The sequence below is a fragment of the Zonotrichia albicollis genome, chromosome 4 (assembly GCF_047830755.1).
Source record: "Zonotrichia albicollis isolate bZonAlb1 chromosome 4, bZonAlb1.hap1, whole genome shotgun sequence".
NCBI lineage: Eukaryota > Metazoa > Chordata > Aves > Passeriformes > Passerellidae > Zonotrichia > Zonotrichia albicollis.
The window spans coordinates 9747502-9773783 of record NC_133822.1 but is presented as its reverse complement, the minus strand read 5'-3'; the positions used below and the strand labels follow the sequence as shown (position 1 = coordinate 9773783).

At 37.3% G+C, this 26282-nt stretch overlaps 1 protein-coding gene across 2 annotated transcripts in view; it reads right to left on the bottom strand.

The window, feature by feature from the left end:
- The window catches only part of SEMA3A (semaphorin 3A), a 166089-nt gene that overhangs the window by 104611 nt on the left and 35196 nt on the right, over nucleotides 1-26282 (bottom strand). For both annotated transcript variants that reach the window (XM_074538777.1, XM_005489169.4), the window contains 2 exons: nucleotides 12698-12855; nucleotides 9999-10061 (listed from right to left, as the gene is read on the bottom strand). In XM_074538777.1, coding sequence (XP_074394878.1) covers nucleotides 9999-10061; nucleotides 12698-12855 — 221 coding nt within the window. The remainder of the gene's footprint in view (nucleotides 1-9998; nucleotides 10062-12697; nucleotides 12856-26282) is intronic.

The window sequence follows — 26282 nt, the reverse complement described above, 5'->3', positions numbered from 1 at the left end:
ATATCCATGGAGAATAAGTAATCCCCGATATTACTGCTGTCATTCAAATTTATCACACTGCTGAAAGATGTTCTGGACTTATCAGGGAGCTTTTTTACTTCTCTCTTTTGCTGGTGGGCTACTGCTGACTGCCATCACTTCAGTCAGTACAGGCAGATATCTTTTTCCGCATGGAGCAGCATTGTTTCAAGGAAAATATTTCTAAAGTGTTAGTGCAATAAATATACGTGTGATTGCCATGTACACAGATGATGGATTCTCAGCTAGACCCAGGAAAGACTTCAACATGTCAGTAAATATGGGTGAGGAGACCTCTTCACTCTGCTTCATGTGTGCTTTCACAGCTCTTCTTGTTTGGGTGCAAGATTTTGTAAAATGCAGGACCATTATTTAAAAATTATTGCTGTGTCCCTCTTTTTATTACAGTAAGATTTGGAAAAATACTGGTCCAAGTGCACAGTTGGCTCAAACACACCCAGAATAAGCAGTGAACAAAGCAAATTATTGGAGTCCTGTTAAAAGGAAATGGTCTTTTAAAATTTTATTTTATTGGAGTAAGCTGGTTGGCGACAGTGCTGCACAGCTATTGTGGTAATGCTGGCAGGAACAGGAAACTCCCAGATATTGGGAGCTGTGTGCAGGCCCTGATGGGTGGGGAAATCCTGCCTGGCACCTGCACTCCATGAGATAACCCTCCAGCTGAACCTGTATAGGCAGGTGCATGATTTTAGAGAGGGGGAGGATGGCTGGCATGAAAACATTTGCAAACTGTGATTTGTGACTCTGTACCCCTTGCAGCTGGGATCAATACCATCATCTACATCCCCTTTTTTGTCATTATTGCTCCGGGCAATTAGCAGGATCAAGGTTTTATAGTCCTACCCCCTGAAAAAGGTGGTCTGCAGTGCTGAGTGAAGCAAGTTGAGCAGCTGAAGTATTGAGGTCTGTGTTACAGAAAGGGCTCTCTATTAACTTACTTCTGCCTGGTTACATCCCCCATTTTATGAAGCCTCACAAGCAGTGTCCACTTCATCACATATACACACACAAATCCAATACAAACTAAGATTATACCTAATTTTTCAAAGCTGACAGATCCCTGGATTCAGTGGCCCTTATGCAGGGCTGTGATCTACAGGACTTTATATGGTATTGTGATTTGGGGGATCTGATTCCTCTGAAGAAATCATAAATGACTCCACTCTTAGACATGGTAACCACTGCCAGCATTACACAGGAATCATTGATAGTTTCATACCTAAATTTTCCTCTGGCTGACAAGATATGCCCTGAGAAACATCAGACTGATGAGGGCTGATAAGACATTTTTGGTTGCATAGTTCAGATGTATACTGCGTACAGATATATACTGTGCTCCCAGTTATCTTTCCAAGTAAGCTATGCCTGTTATCTGTCTGATTTTTTTTATATGACACGAGTTCTTGAGAATATTTAAAGTATATAATTTACTCAAGTTGCAGGATGTCTGCATGAATTTAAACCATTAAAGCAACAAGGCGAGAAAAGAGAAGCGAAGAAAGCAGATGATTAAAAAGAGCCAGCCAAAAAAAAAAAAACTTTAAGGCAGATATATCCTGATTCCTTTCAAGCCACAAAACTGCAAGCCATATTAGCAAACAGTTGTACTGTCAGCACACTTGCACAGCAGATGGAAAGCTTCTCTGGTTCTGCCTTTGTGTTAGTGAGGGCAAACACAAAATGTCTCCCTGCCTTTCCCAGCTGGAAATCTGGGTCACCACTGGTATTTGGTCATTTGGCCCAGGGTTTACCAGCAAAGCCAAGCATGGAGGTGGCTGAGCTGGGTGGGATATTCTCTAGGGTCCGTCCTGAAAACAATCTTAATCCAGAAGCCATTAAAAGCAGTCATTAGAAGCTATGCTTTGTAGATGCCTCCCTTGACACATCAGACCTCTAAACCTTTGTCATTAGCACTAACAATTTGACCCAGTGATCTTTGGAAGTAAAACTTTTACAACTTTTTCTGCATTCAGTATGTTCAAACTACAAGGCATGGATCAAGCCCTGAAATTTTTGTTGAGAAGATGCATATAATAAATGTTCCAGACCTGTGAACAGCTAGAGGGATGCCAAGAAAAGGCTTCAGCACAAAATACCTGTTTTAATGACTATGTCATATTTTTTGCATCTGGTTAATGCACAGTTAACAAGACAAACCAAAGTCTTCTGTGGATGTAGTCCAGCAAATAAGTGGGTTTTTGGGTTTTGCAGGCACAGAATGACTGTTGTACATGAAACCTTTCCATAAGTTCTAGCAAGCTTCCCTTATTTTGAATCATTGTATTTTTCAGCAGCATGAACTGTGAGAACAAAATAAATTTATTTAAGAAAAAGAAGAATATTTGGGAAATAAATCAAAATATTGGGAAGCTTTGAGGTCAAGCAGAAGCCCGTTCTTTTCTGACCATAACTTTTAAAAATCTCTTTTGTTCTATAGAATAAACTTGCCCCACAATGTGAGCACAGCTTTATTAGCAAAGAAATGAACATTTATGTTGGGTTTCAGCTCAGGCAGTCTCACCAAGCCCAGCAGCAATTTAAGTTGCAACCACAGCCTAGATCTAAGGACTCTCTCCCATCTATCTCTTCCATCTGGGTGGAGTAATCACCTGTCTCCTGCAGAAATCAGATTACACCCCTCCTTTCCGAATTGGATCAACACCTGCTAATTGGGTGGAGTATTTCAGACAAACAGGTTGCCAAGCCTGTTACAGGCACGTAGGGTACTGAGGCTCCAGATCAGTCAGCTTCTATTTTCATTTTTCTTTTTTTTTCAGAAGAGTATAGACATATCCTCTAATGACTTCCACTCACAGCCATCTCAGATAAGCACACTCCAAACCTGTGTGTTGAAAGTGAAGGTGAAGCCATGAAGTGTTGAAATGAAGCAAAAGGCATTTTGTGGCATCTCCAAGGGGCAGCTGCTTAGCAGCGTGTGTGACTGTAAATAAATACTCTGTGTAAGCTACTCCAGGAGGTTACACATGTCTGACTGAGGGAAGCTGGAAGTTTCTGTGGGGATATTAAACTGCTTTGACACCACAGAGAGATGCTGAACCAGAGAAACCTTAAGTGCCAGAAGCTTAAAATTCCCACTCAGTAAAATCTTGGCACCCAAGTGAAATTGCTGAAATGTGAATTTGCTGAATGTTTTTGGTGGGTATTTTGTTATCTTTTTGTTGGTTGGATTTTTTTTCTGTCTACATATATATTTATGATGCATGTATACTAACCTAAAGTTTTTGGAAAATTTAATCCAAAGGGAATTACCTAAAGGAATATGAGATGATTTGATAATTTAAAACAACAGAGATTCCACCATTCAGTCAGAAGAAGAATAAACAAATAAAACAAAAAAAGAAAAAATAGCATATTATTTTCTAGGTTATTTTAAGAACTTTCCCTTTAGTTCTCTGAGTTACTACAAAAGAAAAAAGACAATACTTTAACTTGTGTGCAGCAGGAAGGAATTTAATAGACCTATTTTTGATATATGTAAGCAAGAGAACTACAGAAAAAAAATTAGTTGTGGCCTAAATTAACAGTACTATAGTGACCACATCTTGAGTATAGAGGAATTGCAGTATATGTTTTTTCAGAGCAGATCTATTCTTAATTTTAAAATTAACTTTTATTGAAACAATAGATAATGAAAAAGAAAAGAGACATTAAGCTAATTGAAGAAAAAATAGTGACTGGCACCAAAGAAAAGGCTTTTCTTTAACTTGATGAGCTTCAGACTGAAGCCCTGAAACAAAACAGGGACAAAACATATCTATAATTTCTACCAGTCATCCAGTTAATGTGTTTTTCTGGAAAGAAATGTATGAAGAGTAAATCTACTCTGTCCATCTTGGGGTGCAGTAAATCATAACATGGAATTACCCAACAGCATTTTGAAACAGCAATAGCTGGAAACTCAGCCATAAATAATTCTCAGACTTTGCCAAGGCCAAATGAGGGCTCATGAGGAACACATACTGATAGAAAATTAAACCCCATAACTTTGGGAAGATTTTTTTCCTTCATTTCTCCTTTACATTCACTCTTCTAACTTTGTATTTCAAAAGCAACAAAGAAAACATTTCTGCAAGACTGAAATAAATCTGCTGAATATTAAATTTCCTTCAGAAGCAAATTTCTATAGTCACACCTATAACAGAAAAATGAACCCAAAATTGGAAAATTAGCTTTCTCCTTGATCTATATCGATTTTTCCCCATACTGAAAGACTTAAATGACTTCCCATGATACATAAATGGTAAAATATGAAAATATGAACAACTGCCAACCTAATTCTTCTTCTGTACAAGGACAAAAGTTATTACCTTACAGTAACTGATTTTCCTTGGTCAGTTCATAGAAAGAAATATATGCAAATGCCTAATGAACACAAGCTGCAGGATCAGCATCTGAAATAAGCCATAAATGAGGCTTTATGCTGCTGTGTTGTGGGGGTCCATCCAAGAACTGGAGCTGGCACAACCAGAAGTTCCTGGGGGTACAGGTCTCTTTGAGAGCTCCACAGGACTTTGAAATATTCATATGTCTTTAACTCCTTTTTCACCAAGCCCAGTTCACCTCTGACTTGAAGTAGTTGTAGGTTTTGAGGGGTTTTTCCCCCCATCTTTCTCTTTTGTCTGTAGTCTGTGCACAGCAGTTTTCCAAAGCAGCTGTGCACTGCTTACAAATGTCTCACTCTCTCCTCTCCCAAATGGTAAGGAATTATTTGGTACGAAATTGTGTCCACATTAGAGAACCAAGAAGAAGCGATGAGCAGCCCTCAAGCTGAAAAACCCAGCATCCTAACTGGAAGAGTTGAGAGTAAGAAAGAATATTATCCAGCATATTTATCTTCTTGTAGCAGGTTGTACTGAGAATAAATTCTGTCCCCAAACTCATTTGAGACCTGTTGTTTAGGATTTTTACTCATTTCCCCTCCTCTTCCCAGGGGACATTCACCTTTCTCTCTTCCCCAGGCTGGAAGGGCATCCTGGGTCTTTGGGCTTTGGTAAAGAATTTTCCTGCTGTGCTGGAGACAGGAAGCTAGAAAGGAAAAAGGGATGGCAATGAAGGTGGAGGAAACCTGGAAATTTGGCTGTAGATGTCCTCCAAAGGAAGAACCCTGACTGAAAGGAATCTCTTCTCTTTGGCACACCCAAAGGGCCAGAGGTAATTTGACTGGAAAAACTGTGCCTGTCAGATGAATTTAGAAACATGCTTTCTAGATCCAGCCAGCATTGTATATTTAATTTTCAGACTCCTTCTTCAGATCTTTGTTTATAATAACAGATGAAAAGAATTACTTTTACTTTCTGCCTTTATGTTCTTCTGTTTTCCCTAAGGCAACAACAGCAATAAAATGAGTTAAAGGGACTCATGTTCAATTATAGCCAACTATGTTTTTTCCAAAATATCACCAGATATGGCTGAGGGACACTTGTTGAGTCACTTTTTGCTTTCTGGGTTCTTTTGGGTTTTTTTCTTTCCAAATAAAAGCACTGCACGCTGATGGATCCATAAACCTAAAGATCAATCAGAGGATTGATCTTCCTATATTTTAGGAAGGGGATGGAAAACTTTAAAGAAACCATAAAATAAGATCACATATGAGCATTTTGGCTTTAAATATTACTGTAACAAATGAGATGGTGCATTAAATTACAGTCATGTGATTGTATTTGCATGAACAATACATTGAATTATAAGTGTTATAATTATTATATTATACACTTTAATGCAAAGAAGCATGCACAGAATATGGCTATGTCATAAAATATGTGTAAAGAGCCTGACTGCTCTGTCACTGGAAATAGGATTCTGATCTAAAGTGATTCCAAATTGCTGTCAAGAGAACTATTAAGTATAAAAAAGTTAAGCACAGTTGGAATCAGGTGAGAGATAATAACTAGGTAAAATTTAATTCCAATTAAACAGCCCAGGTAGATGCCTATCTCCTTTTATTATTATAATCCAGTCAGTGCTTACCCACATGCAAATGTGCTGGTATACTTCAGCTGTGCACACAGAAGTGTAACTCTTTCTGGACCAGGATGGAGTAACTCTCTGTGAATGTGACAGAGCAGATGGAGAAACTTGCTGGTACCAAGGAAAAGTTCTTGGCACTCTTTGTAATTGTGTGTACATCAATGTGTATTTCTCACCTGAAACATCCAGGGAGAAGCTGATACCTCACAGTGTGCAAAGTGTGTGTCTGTCATTGTGCAGCTTGTCCTATGTGACTTTGTTAAAGCACCTGCTGAAATTTTATACATTTATGCATGTCAAGGCCAGAAGGGACGGTTTCAACAATTTAATTTGACCTGGAATCTTTAAAAGCGGCTATATAAATTGGATAGTCAAATTGCACTTGAAAGTAACATCCTGAGGTGCCCTTCAGAAACACATTTTTTAAGCTTTCAGGTAATAGAAACCTATTGTACCCTTTAATAGGAATTACTCTGATTATTGTGTAATTTGTGAACTACTGCTACAATGCAAATCTAATGCAGAGATTTATTGACTAAACAGCCAAAGCAGCCAAAACTTTCAAAGCAATGACAAATTAACAGTTTGAGGACTAAATGAGGCTTCCAGTCAGGAACTTTTCCTTGCTGTATGCCTACCTACAAAACTAACTAGTGTTTCTGATAACTTTTGTAAACCACCAAGCTCTGCTTTGCTGGTTTATCCTATCTCAGGAATGTCAAAATAGAATTGTAGCCACTTTTTTTTTTTTCCTTTTTCTGTTAGTTACCCATTATTTATGCCACATTTAATGCAGAGGTTGCCATGTGTATTTGTAGGTGACTGTTGTATTTTTAAATGAAATATTGAGGCTCACCAGTGAGGAATATTACTAGCAGCATGACTGTTCTGTAAGTTTAGTATAAAAGCTGAGAATTATTCTGTAGAGATTTTGTCTTCTTTGATCATTGCCAAGGTCTGGCCAGGAACCATGAGAAATATTCACAGGACTAACAGAAACCAGAATAGATCAAATAAGACACTGAAGTCCAGAATAGAAAGAAATCCTCACAGAATTACTCATTTAGTTGAATTACGTAAGCAAATATCCTATTTATTATTTATAGCCTTTAATTTTTCATGAACAATGTTACTTTGGTGCTTGTGATACTCTATACTGAGGAAATGGAAATATATTGTAATACTAAGTAGTTACACGGGTCAGTAATTACGATTTTATTGGAAAAAAAATCTATATTTTAGCAGTTAACCTTTTTCAGAGAAGTCCTGCTTTAATAAGTATTGCATAGCTCAGGAGGGGAGTTTTTCAGCAACTCTTCTCAACTTACTCATTTGGAAAAAAATCCAAAGCACACTTTAAAAGTTTTATCTACCTAAACAGTGAGTAAAGCTTAAGTAATTAACATATTCTAAGCCCTTTAAAAACAGAAATTAAAATGGCTGTTTAAGCAACAGAGGGGCAGCAGGAGAGCAGGAATGGGCCCCGTTGGCTGCTCCCCTCAAATCCCGTGTGGACCATCCTGAGCCAGAACCTGCTGTGCTGACACGGGCATGACTGACAGCATCAGGACCAGGAATCCCTCTGAAGGAGCAAAAACAACGCTGAATTACCTCTTCTAATGATGAGGGGAAATCTCAGAGGTCATTGCTGAGGTCAGCAGTGGGGCAGGGCCGGGGCTGTGCTTGTGCTGCAGCTGCTGCAGCGCACCTGGCCCATTAGTGGGGGCTGCATTTTCAGCACTGACTTACCCTGGAGATCAATAATTAAAAGGAGAGGTTTTTTTAAAAAAATAGACCTCAATGCAGAAGTATAGGCTGTCATGTAGAAAGTTTTGAACCACCACAAGTGAGGAGTATATAATATCTTAGAAGTGGTACATGCTGAAAGCAGTATTATATCGAGCCTGGTTTATAAGTCGCTTTATTTGTCCTCTTTTTCTCCTGTTCCCTCTAATCAGAGTTTGTTGAGTTATTTTTATGGCCTTTATATTTCACACTCCCAAGGTACTGACAATGGCTTTAAGAAATAAATAAGAGAGGAAAAGTAAGATTTTTTTAAATTATCTGTACTTAGAGCTAAAGAAGTTGCATTAAATATGTTACTTGTAATGCACTGGTTTTTGGCATGGTAGCTGTAAATATTTAAAGACAATGTTCTGATCACATCAAGATATGTATTCCCTCTTTATAGCATCCTAAATATTTTTTTTTATTTCTCACCTACTACTGTAGAGAGCCCTAAAATTACAAAAAAAACAAAAAACAACACTCCCCCCAAAAAAGCAAAACCACCCCAAACAACCTTACAGGATCTAACCTTACAGGATCGACTGCCAGGGTCACACACTGCACTGCACAGTGGTGTGGGCTTCACCTACTCATGATCAGCAGGTGTAGCTGTCCTTGTATCACAGGAAGCTAAGAACCAAGGTGAATAAAAGTTAGAGTATGAGGAGTCCTCTCAAGCTCACCACAGTCAGCTTACTCCAGATGTGTCTCTACAATTTTAAACAACTAAACTGAATTAGAATATGCTTAGTCAAATGTATAAAACATACTCTTTCTTACTATGGTGAGTTTCTAAAAATAATTATTAAAAAAACTAAGAATATACCTTCATGCTAGTTACTGAATCTTTTATTAGTTTTCTAGGTTTTTACTCCAGTCATGACAAAAAATCTACTTAATGCACTTTCATAATACTTCACATGAGATGAAGCAGGAAGGTTAGTTAGTTTGCTCATATATTTAACACTACCCCCTTTTCTTAACCTTGAATATTAGCTATTCTAGGCTTCACCTTGCAAAGTACTGCTGGAAATCATTTGTGGACATGAGCATGGATTACTTTAAATGCATTATTTCTCTATAATGAGATAGCCTGGGTATCTGGCATTTCAGCTGTCCCATCACACATTTAGCTTAGCCCATATTTCTTACTTTTTACCCAATCTACCTCTACTGCTCCCAGATGGCATTTTCTGAAGACAACTGTCCTCTATGGCCTAGGTAAAGACTGATGAGACTATTTTTATTATGACCTAGGAAATTATTCAAATGGAGCTCTCCAGAGGCATATGGTTGGCATTATGAATATTTTACAGAATCATCTCTGAAAATCAGGCCAATAGCATATACACACGGGGCCAAGTTCCACTCTCACTTCTACCTTGGCAACCACGATGATTTCCCACTTGGCTTTTCTATGCAAGTATTTGTTTGGCTTATTGCATGCATGTATTTTTTATCTGATTTTCCCCCTTTTCTTCAGCCCTATTTCCCACACTGTTCTATAAAGAAGACAGCTACTGTCAGTGGAATGATTGCTATTTGGGGGCTGCTGGCTATGTCTCTCTTACCTCATAAATACAGGGGATAGGATGTACACAGGAATGAGGGGAAATGTTCAGAAAATGACGCCTGGTGTAGCAGTGTCTTTCCTGTCTTTCCTGAGGCACTAAAACTGATGCAGAACGTTTACACCACCTTGACCTCAATATTGCCATGAACTCCATGCAGGAAAGGGCTCTGGGGAACCCACTGGCTCCAGAGAGATGCTACAAAGAGAAAGCATTCCTTGGAACTCCCTTGAGAACTGGGACCTGGAGCAGGGCAAAAATGGATCAAAACATTATGTACCTTCTCATCAGGAGATGAGTATGCAAGGGCTGATATTTCTCATTCTGATATTTCTTCTTTCCTACTGATTTTTTTATTCCTTGGTATATAAATTTTATTTTATCTGTATGATTTCAATGTATAAATTGAAACACTTGGTAATTAATATAATAACACTTCTTAAAAACCCTTCTATATAAGAGGACTGAGAAAACTCAAGAGTGAAGTTATGATCAGATGTGTGACCTTACAGAGAAGGAAAAATACTTTAAGAATTAACACAGTAGGACATGATAAAATATTTACAATGTTTTATAAAAGGAAAAAAAACTCTAAAAAAGATTTGTACTTACCACAATATCTTTTCCAGCCCACTTGCACTCATCCCTTCGGGAATGTGATACAGGCCAAACAATCTAAAGACACAAAACAAAAATCACATTGTGTTATTTCATGCTTCAGCATTCACAAATTGGAGTCCAAATGCTTACAGAGTCCCTTTACCCAATTTACCTCTCCCCCCATTCTTTTCCTTATTTCCTTTTTTTCTTTAAATTTGACAACAAAGGAATGAAATATTGAGAGCAAAACCAGCAATAATAGGTGTCACAGTAAAAAAAATCTTGAAGTCTGCATTGTGAATCCCAGCTGTGAATCTCCAGTCCTAATGATAAGAGAGTTGACTCTCCATTGACTGAGTGTTCTTTTAATCTTTTAAATCTCACCAAATTTAAATGCAATCCCACATTAGAGTCCCAGCATCAGAAAAAAAGTGTTTGCCTCTTCTATTAGAGTGTATCTAATAGTTCACTCTTTTGCTGGTTCAGTTAATTAAATAATAAAAAACTAGTCATGGTATTTGACAAATATTGCACCATCAAAATAGAAATGTTTATGCTGTTTCTATAGAGCCACCCTAAAGCAACTAATCCTAAATCTAGGTTTTCTGTAGTGTTTGCTTAGCAGAAAATGGATCTCACCTCATACAGAGAAAATCCAGAGACCCTCACAGTCAATTATTCATGTTTCTTTGAAAAGCTTTTAGGAATTACATATAGAATAAAACATGATCTTCCCATAAAATGCCAGGCTATTCATTTGGGAGCCTCAGATAATGCAATATGAATGGCCTTAAGTTCTGGATTACAGTCTTGGTGTTCAATATAGCTTGTTAATAGAGAGCAAAAGGCAAAATATTAAAAAAAAAAAGATGGAATATTAGTGACTGAAGAGGTCAAAGGAGATGTTGCAGATGATATTTGGAAATATAGTTTGCAACATTTTTTAAATTCAAAATTTTCTTAATGGAATCCAAACAGCAATCAAACACCATAAGTCTATAAAATAAGGCTGAAAATTTTATGAGCACATTCTCTCTCAGAGGATTCCCACTACTTCCTGTTGCTATTCTCAGCTTAAAATGTGCAGATATGTGAAAATTTAAATTTACTAGGTTGAAAAACATTAACCAAACTTCTCAGATATCCCAAAAGGACCAGTTCAAGTTTAGTTCAAGTTTTGGGCAAAAATCTGAGTATTTTTCAAACCAGTGTATTTCAAGACAGATGTTCTTTCTCCTTAGTCTCACAGTAAAATCTTTTCCTCTAATTTGATTTACAAGACAGCTAAGTCAAACTGGTTTTAGTACATTGAAAAATTTGGCTTTTTGAGTTTTGATGTTGCCATCAGCATTTAGACAGAAACCTGAGGAGTTTTCTTAGGTGGCAGAAGCAATAACTGATGAAGTTTGAGCTCAAGTGTACCACTGGCTGCTTTGTAATTTTGATTAAAGTGTCTTACACGACTCTCCTCTCTATAATAAACAGATCCCCAAACTCTTAAAGACTTTTGCCTGTTCTTAAATCTACTCTAAATTCTCTAAGTCTGTTGCTAACATACAATTCCATGTTACTGACAGCAGTTCTTTATTTAATCTCTTAATATTTGTATACAAAGTCAAACAGTGTTCTAAAAGTATCTGAATATGTAAGTACATAAAATACAATCACTCCCATTCTACAGAGCTCTTTTCTGCAATGGAAACACCTTCTTTCCTTTAATTATTCCAGATGTTTTGCACATTAAGCTATTGACCCCTCAGAGAATTCAAATAAATAGCTAGTTTCCTTTATAGCTGCTCTAAAGAGAATAGAAAAGAAAATACTCAGTTTTCCTTTTATCCTCTTATCCTTAGAGAATACAAATGAATAGCCTGTCTTCCCTCTGAACAGAAAACACAAGGTATTTATTGCTATCATCTTAGGAAGCTAATAGTCAAACGGCCAAAAGGTCAGGAACACTAAGAAAAAAAAATAATCCCTGGGTATTGAAGCAATATATCTCTCATAAAAGGGTACTCTCTGGATTTTAAAATGTGCCATCGAAATACTTAATATAACAAATCAAACCTCCATCCCATCGTTTACCTTCTTGACATTTTGTCTTACTAAAGAAAAGGAAAACTTAATTATTTATTTGGATTCCAGCAGAAGAATGACACTAAATTGCTTGTCAGCTTTTAATTAGTCACCAGCTTTCACTGGGAAATTACAATCTCCATCAAGAATGGCAATATTTTATGGACTTGTTATTCTTTTATTAATACTGGAACTGTTTTGGTTCAAAAGCAGCAGAGCAGAGTGCCTACAAGTGCTGAGTTAAGGAAGAAAAATCAACACTTGGACTCCCAAAAAGATTCTTTTATCAGCAGACAAATACAGAGCAGTATGGTCTTTCTGTTTAGGCTGTCATAACAGATGCTTGGCTTTTTTAGCAGTTGCCATGTTTGGGAAATAGCTGGATTATTCACTTATCATTGACTTCTTTTTTTGTAGTCTTATTAAAAAAAATATTGTAGATTATATAGTCAAAGGTCACAGGCTCACTATAAATTTCTTTTCATAGAGTCAGCAAATATTTTTGTCGTAACAGTACTCCTGACATCCAAACACTTCCTATATAATTCCAACAGTGCACAATATAGCCTGAGCAATAACGAGTTTTTAACATTCAAAGCACATATTTACATTGTACAGAACATGAATGAATGTACCTTTTGATATTCCTTGATGTTAACCAGGTTGAAAGAAAATATGTGATCCTTTGCTCCAACGTACAGCCGGCCGCGTTCTTCGTCCAAGAGGAAAGTGTGGTAACTGGAGCTATTAGCTAGTCCATTGAAATTAATTACATTGTTGGATTCCAACATTTCTGTAAAATAAAGGTAATACTTCTGTTGTTAATATGGTCAAAGAAAATAGAAACTTTTATTTTGACTTGTACAGATATAATTTTAGGAATTTGTGCTCATTGTGTAGAAACAAGTGAAAACATTATTTATCTGGGCCCCTGAATGTGTTTTTATTTCAAGCACCCAAACTGCTTGTGAGGTTCAGCTCTACAAAGAGGTTGAAACAACAGTGAAATCAATTAAAAACCTGTATGAGCTTTTAGGTGGTAAAATGCTATCCATGTAGCTCATCAACTGTTGGACAAAGTTCAATTTAGTTCAATCAATGAGATTTACAAAGATAAACTTAGGGATAACTGACTGATAACCACATCTAAACACAAAATCTATTTCCAGCAGAAAAAAACATTTTATAAAGATCTGTAAGTTATGAGAAAAGTGATAAGAATGGCTAACTGATGAGATAAAATAACATGTAGCATCTTTTTTAAATGTATTATCTCATGAGCTTTCTCACACAAGTAGCATGTTGTTCCCTTGCTTGGAACAAGAATTTAACTAGAGAAAGTACCCTTGCTTCTCTTTAAACTCAACAGTAATTTTCTAGTTCTGATATTCCTCACAGAGATTTGCATTTGCCATAGACAGCATTTTTTTAAGCACAAGGATCCACAGAATCATCTTAGCTATTCAAACACTAACAAAGTCATATGCATTTTTCTGAAAAATGCTTTTACCATAAGTTATGGACCATAATAGTATAAATATTAATGAGAAATCACTTTCTTTATGCCTATCTATATTCATATTGGGACCAAAACCAATCTCTATCATTTTAAGGCATGTCTCCACTAGTAAGTCATCAATAAGAAAGTTTCCTGGTGATCACAAATCCTACATGGTTCTAGCCCTGAGCTTGTGAATGAAGAAGGCAAACACCCAGCTTTAGGAGCAGGAGCAGCTCCATTGATGGAGCCATAAAGACAGATGAGAAAGGAGTGAATACATCAGCATCCAAAGGGCTGATGGCCAGAGGGCATGGCTTGAGTTTCAGGTATGTAATGTCTGCATCAATTCTGCCACATGTGAAAGGCAAGGATGTATGTAACTCCTCTGAGACCACATGCCAAATGCCTGCATGTCCAGGATTCACCTAACAGTGCACCTACCTCCTATGGCTTTTCAGTAAGATCACTCCCATTTTCCCCAATTATTCCAACTGACAAGTGAGTAATCCCATATACTGACTGAAATCAAGGAGAAACTGCTGTTAAAAGTTTCTGCCTAATTTTCAACTCATTTTCCTCCTTTTTAACTCATTCTTTTACATGAACAAGGAAGATGTTAGGTGGGGATTTTTTGGACCTAGGTAATAGTGATACTTATGATTTTACAGAATTTCACACCTGCAGCTTTGTAGCTCTGCAGATGTTAAATCTATTTTTGATGTTCCCTTATACCAGGTGGATTTTGAAGCAGGTTGAAACTCTGCAAAAACATTAGTAGGCAACATTCTCAAGGAAGACACACACTGTTAGTTGCATACCATTTAAAATAGCTTTTAGCTTTAATATGCTTTGTATTTATTTGGAAAAGCTCTCACTACCACCAAAAATAGTTAATTCATGTAGCAGTGTAGCAAAGCATCAGAGCAGACACCATATTTTGTTCCTTATTCTACACTTTTTCTCACTAAATATAACTATACATTTATATCACAAATTGTACCACTCAAGACTGAAGCTCACTTTTTAAAAATTATTTTTCCTTTAAATGTAACAATCAAATTACCTCAAGCAGTCTTGTCAAAATAATTCTTATGGCTTCCTGCCAAGTTCTAGAATTTGACTCTATTGTCCTCCAGTTCACTTATTTGCATTTTGTAAGAGACTTTACTAATTCTCTTTACTCTGTAATGACTGATTCAGATGTTGAATGTCGACTTGCTGAATAGTGAGTGATGTAGATGATTGATTGCTTAACTTGTCTTAAAACTCTCTCTTGGCTAGAAATGCTCTGCTGTCATCTGTATCTGATCATTTTTCTTATAATACAGCTGTCAAAAACCTTTGTAATTTTTTCATCTTTGTTGGTTTGAACTCATATATGTATGATTCTGCCCTTTGTGACTGCAGCGTAAAGACAAGTGTCTGCTGAAGCCGATGTTACACAAAGGTAAAACTGATAAAAATGAAAATGAGATCAGTTAGGCACACAGCTACTTGGCTTAAAAGAAGCCTGATATGATTTTGCTAATGTAGAGTTCTAAATATTCACATGTACAGATGGTGATTGATGGTCGGTTTTTTTCTTTCTAATATTAATGAAAAATGTGAGATCATAGCATTGGAGTCTAAGGTTTATTATGGCCAAGAGTAAATTACATCATCATCTTCACTGTTCATAAGTCTCCACAGTAAAACTTAAAAGGACCAGGTGTGGCTGTGCAGGGAAATATATAAAGGGGTTTTTTTTTTCTTTTAATTTTCTGTGACTTTCAGAGCATGCAACCCAAACACTGCTGGGTTTTTTATGAACATGCAATTTAAAGTCAAACTAAAAGCTAAATTCCATTTCCTTCTCTAAGAATGGGACATTTCTTCTAGGTTTTAATTCATTATGTGTCATATTGTAACATTACTGACTTTTGCAGATGACAACTGGATTTCTAGGGTCTGTTGCTCAAAAGATTAGGCCTACACATGCTCCAAACAGTGAATTTTAAATCACATGACATCAAGTTTCTCCCTGTCAGGGATCAGGTTGAAAATATAGGCTGAGGAGAAAAATGTCCTTTGTGTGTTGATGATTCTCAGTCACTACTTATTTAGGTAGGTTTGAGCTATATCAAAAGTAGGAGGAGAAATCCTAAATAATTTTTGCAGTTCCTTTGCTGTTGATTCTAACTGATATGTACTCATTCAGTGATGAATTGGCTTTACAGCCCCCTCTGGAAAAGGGTGTTGAAGAGAAAAGCAGTGGCATTTGCACAATCAATACAAATTAAGTATTCCACCTCCTCAAATTCATTAATTTTAAAGTGTTTACTATCCAGTGTCTTCAGTATGCAATGAGTGTCTATTGCTGAGAGAAGGAGCAAAGACAGGGCTCAATCCCAGAAGGGCACTGGCATCCATCAATTCTACTAAGAGTCCATCACTCATGCTGGCAAGGTTAGTGGATGATCAGTGATAACATAAACCCAAGATTTACAACAAAGATTGCATTGTAATGACAAGAGGAAATGATAAATGCATTCAATTAATCAATTAAATTAATACTGTCTACTAGCATAGCCTAAATATTTTCCCTTTTTTTTTCTTATTATTAAACGTTGGCCTAGCCATGTTCTGTGCAGATAGGTAATGGCTGCCCACTCATAAAGTCTTCTTTTTTTCCTTTTTTACATCCTCTATGATCTGTGCAGTTATTTTCATTGCACAGATGTAACATTACTCCACCATTTCTTCAGTAATTTCCCAGAGAATTTCTTCAGTAATTGCCCTGAGATAATTTTCTCATTTCTTTTTGACACATCCTCAGCTGTAGTCACACCTGTACTTTGAACAGGAATGAATGAGCCCTATACAGCTAACCCCTGCACACTACAACTAGCATTGTCTGTGAAATGCTGCATGAGGTAGATTTGAAGTGGGGGTGGTATTTTTAAGGTAAAAGAGGTGTCATTGCTTTTGTTACTGGTGCTTCATTCCCACATTTATTAAGTGTTGCAGGTGACCAAAACAATTTCAAATGCACCATACCTTAAAAAATAATCATATTATAATGAATGTGATGATCACTGAAACCAGATGGAGATTAAATTTCTCAGGGTTTGTGGGCTAGATGCCCCTAATAACCACTTCAACTAGCTTTAATTCACATTCCTGACTTACTTTCTCCATCTTAGTCTCCCTTCCCAGCCAGTGTCCAAGCTTGAAGTATTTGACCTCTTCAAAGTGCTTTTCTGTAGACTCTGCGTGGTCTTTTTTCTATTAACTGATGTGTCTGTTGATCCAGTCTGACTTGTGTCAGAACATTCACTTTGCCAGAGAGAGTTGGCAAATTTACAGAAGAAAACCAGTCCCTAACTCTTGCCTTCCTTTTAATACGTGGTTATTTAATTTGCTAATGGAATTGTAACTTAATAGTATATATACACACAGAGGGCCAAATTCCTGCTGTGAAATCCATGGAGATATGCATGCACAAGGAATGTAGATTTGGTTTATTTTTATCACACTTCTTCATTAAAGAAGAAGCCAGAAAACCACAGCTATAGCTGAGATGAATACAGTCATGCAGATCCTGAAGTTTGGTTTATCCATGGTTGGTATTCCACTGTAAACCTTGTTTTATGTCTGTGTTCCCTCAATGGAGTTTGTCAGGAGGAGAACATAACAAAAGAAAACCATCTTATTTTTCACTTATCTACTAGGAGGCAAACTATCTTTAATCTTTTTAGCAAGAGGGAGTTTTTCTGTGTAACAACTTAGAAAATTTGTGGGCTTTGGCCTACGTCCCTGTTACAGACTTCACAACGACACACACCAGCCAAGACTGTTTTTGTTGATCAGGGTCAAAAGGGCACATCAATTTCTCTGAAAACCAGAGGGAAGGTTTCCTAGTCTCCTCAGCAGGACTCAAATCTGGCCCTGTCCTATTCCTGGTGACTCTGCAGGGAGTGCTGCTCGTCACAACACGCTCCCCAAGCCGACGAGTGGGCTGCTGGTTGCACAAAACTCCCGGCCTGCATTCCTCTGCCAGCAGCGATAAGATCTCGCTGGAGATCTCCCAGCAGCAGGTAAAAGATGAGTCAAGGCCATTATGCCATCAAACAGGGATTTTGCTGAACTGTGAGCAGTGCCTCCCACAACGTCATGCTGGAACATTTCCTTCTTCTCTCGCCAGGCTTCTACTTTGGCTGCAGAGGATCAGGTGGCCACATGTTTGCACATGCATTTCTTGCTTACACAGATGCATATTGTGCCTGTTCTGTATATCAGCATGTGCATCTTTCTAAACAATCCCAGGTGTAAATTAGTCATTGCTCTTTGAGTAATCATTTGCTGAATTCTTAGATACACACAAGGAAAGGAGTGGGTATTTTAACTTCCAACCTCTCCTGCAGCTTCCCCATTTCATTGCTGTGAGTGCAGATGGTGACTTCTGCCCCAGTCAAGCAGTTATGGAAAAGGCAGGGCCTGGCAGGAAATCAAGAGAGCTTCCTGCAAGGCATGAGCCAGCAGAGCTATGCGGCAAAACCAGCAGTATAAGCATGGAAAATGCACAGAACTTGTTGGGAGCCCAGTCCCCACCTAGACAAGACAATGGCTGTCATACAGTGACACTGCAGTGGAGTATTTCCATATATAATGGAAAACACCAGTCTGAAATCAGGTGAGCTTGACCCCATGCCAGGTCTAATGCTTAGTAAAATGGCCAATATCCTGGAGGATAACAACTCCTTTCCCCCACCCAGGATTTAACTACTTTACACCACAATTATTTTCTTTCATTGACTCATCAGACATCACTGGGACCTTAGGATCTAGCCCTTAGTGAGGAGAATGGTTCAGTCCCCCACCCCAATTAAAAATAACTTGCTAACAGTTTGTGGTACAATTCAAACTTCTAGAAAACAAAACAAGGAAGACTAATTTAACCTTTTTTTTTTTATTTAGCATTTCACCTGAGGAGGGAAAATAATTGCAGAAATATTTGGTTTGCAACATCTTTTAGTTTAACTAGAGAGATTATATGTCTCACTAATATTCAAACTGTTCCAATATTTCCAAACTATTTTTACCAGTTAGTCTTTGATTTCATATTAGGAGCAGAAGAATAGAAACATACAAAATATCAACACCATCCCCTCCAAAAAAAAACCCCAACAAATTATGCTTTCAGATAATTTTAGAATTATGCTGCTTGAAAATACCAGAAAGTGATCAGTTTTATCTCAAATGAAACAAAAAACAGGCTTATGAAGTGTATGAGATCACATAGTGCAGTAAGTGATTTATCCATTTTTAGAAATGTAACATGAAAACTTGTAATCAGCACCTTTGGGTTTTTGCTACACTAGTCACAGAAACTTGAAACTACACAGCGTTTGTTGTTGATGGCAATTCAGTGTTATTGTAATTTGAATGAGATAAATCACTGGGAGAAAAGGGAGGGTTATCTTATCAGTAATCAAAATACAATTGGAACAGAGCCCCTCACAGCTGTTCAATCAGTCCCAGCTTTCATCCTCTTCATCTACCTTATCATAACAGTTGCCAATCACCTGGTTTCACTGAACTCTACTAAAAGGAGAAAAAAACAGTACCATATTTGTTTTTGAGCAAAACTTCTGCTTCTGAGAGAACACTTAGTTCAGAAACACAGTTCAGGGAATTATTATAGCTTATCAATTAGAGGTAGCTAGGACAAGATATAAAGTTTTTTGTGCAATCGTGATGTAAACCAAGGATTTTAAATGAAACACTCCTGCCCACCTTTCACTGCAGCAAAGAAAACTTCAGGGCCAGGAGTATAGTTTGATTAAAACCAGATACCTGGAAGAAGGAATGTTACACCCATGTTTTGTTTCAGTTGCACCAGTATAAGCATGGAATCCTTTGACTTCAAAATACTGATGCATATGTTTTTTATACTGTAAAACTGAGAGAAGATTTTAGCTCATTAATGTCAGCACTATTTAGCTACATGACAGCCCTTAAAGTGTTTTTGGTTTGAGTAATTGAAGGGGTCACATGACATTTCAAAGACATAAAACATTTAGATTTTTAAAACCAACCTGTTTTCCCTTTATTATTTGTATTATTTGTCCTTTTGGTCTCTGAAAGTGAATCCAGATTATCCCTATGGCTCAGCTGTTTTCTTATAAAACATGAGAAATATTAACCTTTTAGCTAAACAAAGACTTGTAAAGCTTGATCTCATACATTTGTAAAATTATTATAACATCTCATATTATGAATTTGGCTTTGTGAGAAAGGTTATGGCACACATTTAACCATGAACTTCACAAGTATTTAAGCCCAACATTGCCACATAATCACAGACTTACATTACCTATACTACCTATAGCATTTTTTATGTGTGTGTGATGCATCAGGCAGGAATATATGATGGCAAAAAAGAGACCATAATCTCGTTTTACCAAGACATTGTCTGTCTAAGGGAAAATTCATCTGTCTTGAGATTTGAATAGGTAACATCTTTGCTGCCTCCCATTTGTGCTAGTATAAGAACTGCTCAGGAGAAATAATGGAAGTGATGCATAATAGTAATGAGTACCCAGATCTTAAGGAGATCTACGACTATCAAGGTTCTTTAAAATGTGGCAATAATACAGCAAAATAATGATCTAATGCAAAGTTTATAAACAGTCTAACTCAAATACTAAAAACACTGCAAGCATATTAACTCAGCCCTCTGAGTTTGCTTAGCCCAATGTGGCACTGCATGACCTGAAATTGCACCATCTGAGCTAGCACAGGTAAACAGCCAGCTAAATCCTATTCATTAAATAACTCAGTTATCAGATCTAGTTAGAAGTTAATAAATTTTCAACTCTCTCTGTGATACTTCTGTGAAGCTAAGTCTCCAGCGAGCAGAACCGGTACTGGTTATCAATTAAGTAAAACTGTGGGTAGCTGTAACTTCAAGGAGTGATTACCTTATCTATAAACAGCACAGGCCTTGTCTCATTAAATATCATAGCACAGAGGCACAAACACCATTGCAGGGACTAACACAGACACAGTTGTTCCAAGCAGGAATGAGGTGGGAAGACGGTCACACCCCATCCTCTGCATGCTCGAAGCACACTTTGGGTCCAAGTGTAGCATGGAGCACAATTCTTACTGACTAGTTTCAAATAACGCAAGAATTTGTGAACTTTTTCTGCCAGAACAAAAGCAAGGCAGGAAAAGAGCTGCTGCTCTCTATAGGCACAGCTACTTGCTGCAGGCTTTGACCATGCTGCACTATAAGTGCACCTGAGTTACCCTGAAACTCACTTACGTACTCACATGTCCAACAACACTGGCTAAGAAGCCAGCAAAGATGAATTGATTTTGCTCTTCTTTAATTGTTACTGGATGAAGTTGCATGTTAAATTATTAGGGTGTTTTCTCAGGCAAGCTACCTTAAAGTTAGCTCAAAATACATGACTTTATTTTGTCATAATCATGACAATGAAAGTCAGAGACACACAATGCGAAGACAAAATGTCTACATGATGACTTTTGTACAAGTACAATTTGAGAAGTTTTAGGTTTATTTATTATTATTATTAAAGTCAGTTCATCTTCCAAAGAATCATTATTTCTGACTAAAAACTCAAACCTAAAACTGTCTGAATAATGCCAGAACCTGTCATGATGTTTGGGGACTATTACATTAAAAAATTACTTAAATACAATGGTTTTAGAAAATTCCCTTCTGAAAAGGGAACCTCCTAACAACTGAACCTGAAAGTCAAAAACTCAATCAGTGTCTTTGTGATTTATACACCATGGGCTATTAGGAGTCAAAAGTAACAAAAATGTCCGTATGTGTACCTGAGTTGCAGTTATGATAAAACCCTTACTCATGAAAGTTTATTTCTCTCCCAGGACAAAAGTATTAAAGTATTTTTTAACTTTAAATAAATTCTGCTTTCAGGCACTGAATCAATGTACTTCAAAAATAAGTTAGCTCATTTAGAAGAACTAGCAAATATGAGCTGCTAAGTTTCATGGGGATATCAGAGGAAATTTTTTTAAAGATTGGTGGCTCTATTTTCAAGTGTGATTTTGCTGTTTGACAAGCAAGCTACCATTGACTCTTGAAAAGACTAATGGGGTAGGTCTGTAAAGAATTTAGATGTCAAAATTGAGACAGTGTAAGAATGAGGGTGACCTGCAGAGAATGAGCCATCAGTGAGTGAGTGTCAGTGCTTTCACTAGCTTAACAGGCTGCAAGGGAGATTGTCTCTGCAGCTTCAGACACTGGGATGGAGGAAATCCAACAGAGATAGATTTGATCTGAAATTAAATGAGCTCTAAACTGATGGCAGGCAGGTTTAGATTTGATAGGAGCAAGAAACTCTTTGCTATGAAGGTGGTGAGACACAGGTTGCACAGAGAAGATGTGGATGACCCATCCCTGAAACTGGTCAAGGCCACACTGGATGGGGCTTTGAGCAATCTGGTCTAGTGCAAGGTGCTCCTGCTCACAGCAAGGTGTCCCATACTCTTGGAACTAGATGCTCTACAAGGTCTTTTTCAACATAAACCATTCTATGTTTCTATAAAGTCCTTCTCTGCCTTCTCTGATGTATTTTATTTTTATTACCAAACTGACAATATAAACCTGCACAAAATATTTACTAAGGTAAATTTATTTAATATGCACAATAGGGTTAGGAAAATTCCCTAGAAATTTAGTTGCATGTGCAAAGCTACAAAATAGAGTAAGTAACACTTGTGTTTTCAGCAGATTTATGATGGAAAATGCATCTGACCTGCTTCACAAAAGGTCTTTTTATGCTTGAAAATCATGTGTGAAACTCTTGCCTCTATCTGTGTAACGACTCTTCAAAGTCCTCTGATTAATAAGATGCAAAAAGGGCTTTGGGTTAGTCCTGCTAGTAGGTAAATCATTATAATCATTATAATTTATATAGCAGCTGTCTTAGATGGACTGTGTCCAGGTTTTCATATATGGGTACATATCAGTGACCTCATATTCTTAATTTCAGACACAGCTATCAACACTCCTTCTGTTAAAATTTTGTTTTTCCAGAATGGATCTACCCTTGACTTTGATTACATATCCAGCACTTTAAAGAATTGTCTTTTAACATTAATAGACTGGATGAGTAAAATTCATGCTTGGATTTACATCCTTCTCTCTTCTGATAGCTCTCATTTCTTCTAATCTGTAAGTGAGGTTTTGGATGAGTTTCAGCAAGGGGCTGAAAGCAATGACTACAGTTAAGCAGTCTGTGTAGCTCACATACAGATACACACAGCTCCACTGTGCACTTTAATTGCAGCAAAATACAGCAGGGACTTCTAACCCCTGACACTCCTTGCACAGACTTCCATGCCAAAATAAAGTGATAATGCCCAATTTTGCTCTTAATTTATCCTAATGAAAACCAAAGGATTTACACCATGGATAAAAGACTCTGATTGCAGCGGTTCTGCAATGTGTGTAATATATTTATTGTTCATTAGAACAATAAATATATTAATAAATAATTAATAAATAATATAATAAATATAAATAAATAAATAAATAAATAAATATAAATATAATAAATATATTAATAAATAATTAGTAAACATTATTTATCAAATATTTCCAGTTGCACCTACAACCTTCTGTGCATCAAAAAGGAATTTCCAGTTTTTCACTTCCATCCAAATGTCATAAACATAATTAATCATTCAGCAGCTAACCTCTCATTTCTCAAACCAAAGTGAATTTTCTCATGCCTGATACTGCTCTGTCAATCAAAATTGTAATGTCTTTCAAGTTACACAAAACAAACTAGATCTACTTTTACTATTTTTATAATTGTTACATGCTCAAATAAGAAACAAGAAATTTATAATTAACTGCTAAATATTCAAATGCTTAACATTCAAAATGGAAAGTAAACCTTACAATTTCTACATTCATTTTTTGGATTCTGGACATACTCTAAAGGGGCTGGAAGGAATGAAATTCTACCTACAATTTCATTACATAGAAGCAAACTTGCAAGTGTAATTCTGACAACACCAAGAAACTACAGTGTGAAGAGCTTTAAATAGTTTTTAAATCACCCAAAATTTGTCTAAATCCACTTCACACAACACAAAGTTAAACTGTAGAAATTCTTGACATGGGCTGTTGCAAATGGTAAAACTGGTTATAGTTTCAAAGGATAAAGTGGCAAAATGAAGAAAGAAAACTTTTAAGAGGCTATTAAATTTAGAGACACAGCCTCTAGCTCACCAAGTTCCAGAAATCCAAATTGCAGAAAACTCAGAGAGTATTCTGGGGAACTCCTACTCTCTAATTGACCTAACCCTGTTATCTTCTACTATGCAGAACGCTGGTTATGGAAACACCATACTTTGTGTTTGCTTTGGCTGTGGCTGGAGACAACATATTTTCCTCCTAATCGTGTGTGGATAAAAATGCAGCTATGACCTGAGTCTTGACAAGGAAAGTGAAGATGCAAAACTTGAAATCTAATTCAGCAAAATGACGGCTGCAAATCCTCTCTCAGCTGGCCATGGAACCTCCCTCACCCTTCCTCCTCCCCACTCCTCCTCCCCTCTTCAAACACTTTGGGCGAGTGGAAGTACTGCAAAGGGCATAATGTCACAATGATTGAATTCAGTTTCTCTAACAGCATTTCAACCCCTAATCCCTTCTAAATGCCTTTTGTTTTGAAATAACTTGTCCATATTGGATCTTTTAAATGAACTTCAGAAAGAGCCATCAGCAATTTCCAGTAGAGGTGGAAGAGGAGAAGTGAGTGGATTATCAGCAGCACTCAGGTAGCACCTCCTGTCTGGCTGGGCTTAATGCACGATGGGGTTTGGGTACAACTTCGCAGGGCCTGACCTCAGAGCACGGGTTCACTTGCTCAAAGATGCGTCAGTGTAAATACAGTTGGATTTGTTTGAGCAACAAATCACCTGGTACAGCAGCCCCTATTTAGAGCAGCCTCAGAAGGGGATCCAAAGACAACTGGAAGTAACTTTATGATGTTTTGACTCCAAGACCACTCATCCACTCCCACCTGAACTGGCTCGCAGCAGGTTCCTGGTGGCTGCTCCCAGCCGACATGACCCAGATGCAACGTGTCCAGCCACATCTCCTCCCACCTCCTCAGAAAACGTCAGTAAGAGGGAGGTGACAAGCACACAAATTAGAATGGAAAAAGTGAAAATACTGTTCCAAAAGTAATGAAAACCAAGCAATATTATGTTCAATGAAATTAACTTGGGAGGAGAGGAGGAAAACGCTGGTGTGGCTGCCTGCCGTGCTAAATATCCATCTTTTTCCAGAGGCTTTATTCTTTTCCACTCTCTTTGGACTAGCAGAAAGGTGATCTAGTCTACACCACTGATCCTAGATGTCTCATCATTCTAAATAAATGGTAGCTCTTCTTGCATCAACACAATAGCATCATTATCCTTAGTGTTACCATCAGGAAAGAAAAATAATGGAAGTTTTTATTTCTGAAGCTCCAGTGGAATATAAATGAGAATCATTATACCATTTTTCCTCAAGCCACAAAAACTGCACCTTTCTTACCAAGAGAGAAATCAGAGCTCACATTCGTATCATTTACTTTGTGTCCCTGTCAGAACAGAAGCCTTTAGAGACTGATCTGTAGACTGAAGGTATCAGTGAAATGGTCCAGGCACACTGAAATGGAAAGCAGAGTTTGCCTTCTTATCTTTACTATGTAAAATGAGAATTACCAAAACGTAACAATTTTTGCAAAATGTACTGCGAATTTTAACCTAGTTTATTTTTCCACACTCGGCATTTATTTGCACTTTGTGTGTTTTGAAGCAGGGCCATTTTTCACCTGGATTTAGGAAACGCTGTCCACTGGCACCATATTGCCATGCCAGCACAACGTGAATTTAATGAATTTCTTACACACGTTGTGTAGCCTCAGAGTAAGTTTGGTTCATGTAAAGGACGCATTAAAACTTGGAATGCTGTGGGGGAAAAGGCAGGGCACTTTCCAGCTCCCCTTCCAGACCCAACGATATTATTCATTCTCGGCAGCTCCACTGGTTACTCTACTAATTTCCCTCCAAAAGAACGCTCCTTTGGGTGCAATATTGAAGTGTATGTGTATGTCAACTGCCACACAGGCTTCCAAATGCCCACACTGATCCAAGATACCATGAGTCACTGTTGACAGATGAGGAACATTCACACAAAATCCCCGCTGAAAGTTAAAGGAGAACTCACATTTTTCCTTGATGCTCATACGCTAACACATTGTGGTTAATGGTACACTCCAGAGATTTGGGGAGGGGGGTAAATTAAAAAAAAATTGAAGTTACAATTCACCTAAAATTGAACAGGACACTGATTCAGTGTTTCCAAATTAAAGTAGCACTGGGTCGTTCCAAATAAGGTCTAAAGCCACATTTCAGCAGACTAGAAACTGATATAACGATTGCTTTATTGCTTTTAGTACACCCAAATTAATTTACAGCAGATGTGGATATAAGTTAAACACTTTAAGTGAAATCTACTAAACATGTCTAAAACTTCTTATTGTCTAGCAAGATTTTGATTAAATTTGGAATAAACAAATGTCATAATATAGTTCCTACATGTTTATAATGTTTGAAGACTAAGTAATACCCAAGAAAGACATTACAAGGCAGCATCATGACATTCTTTTGCAGACCACATC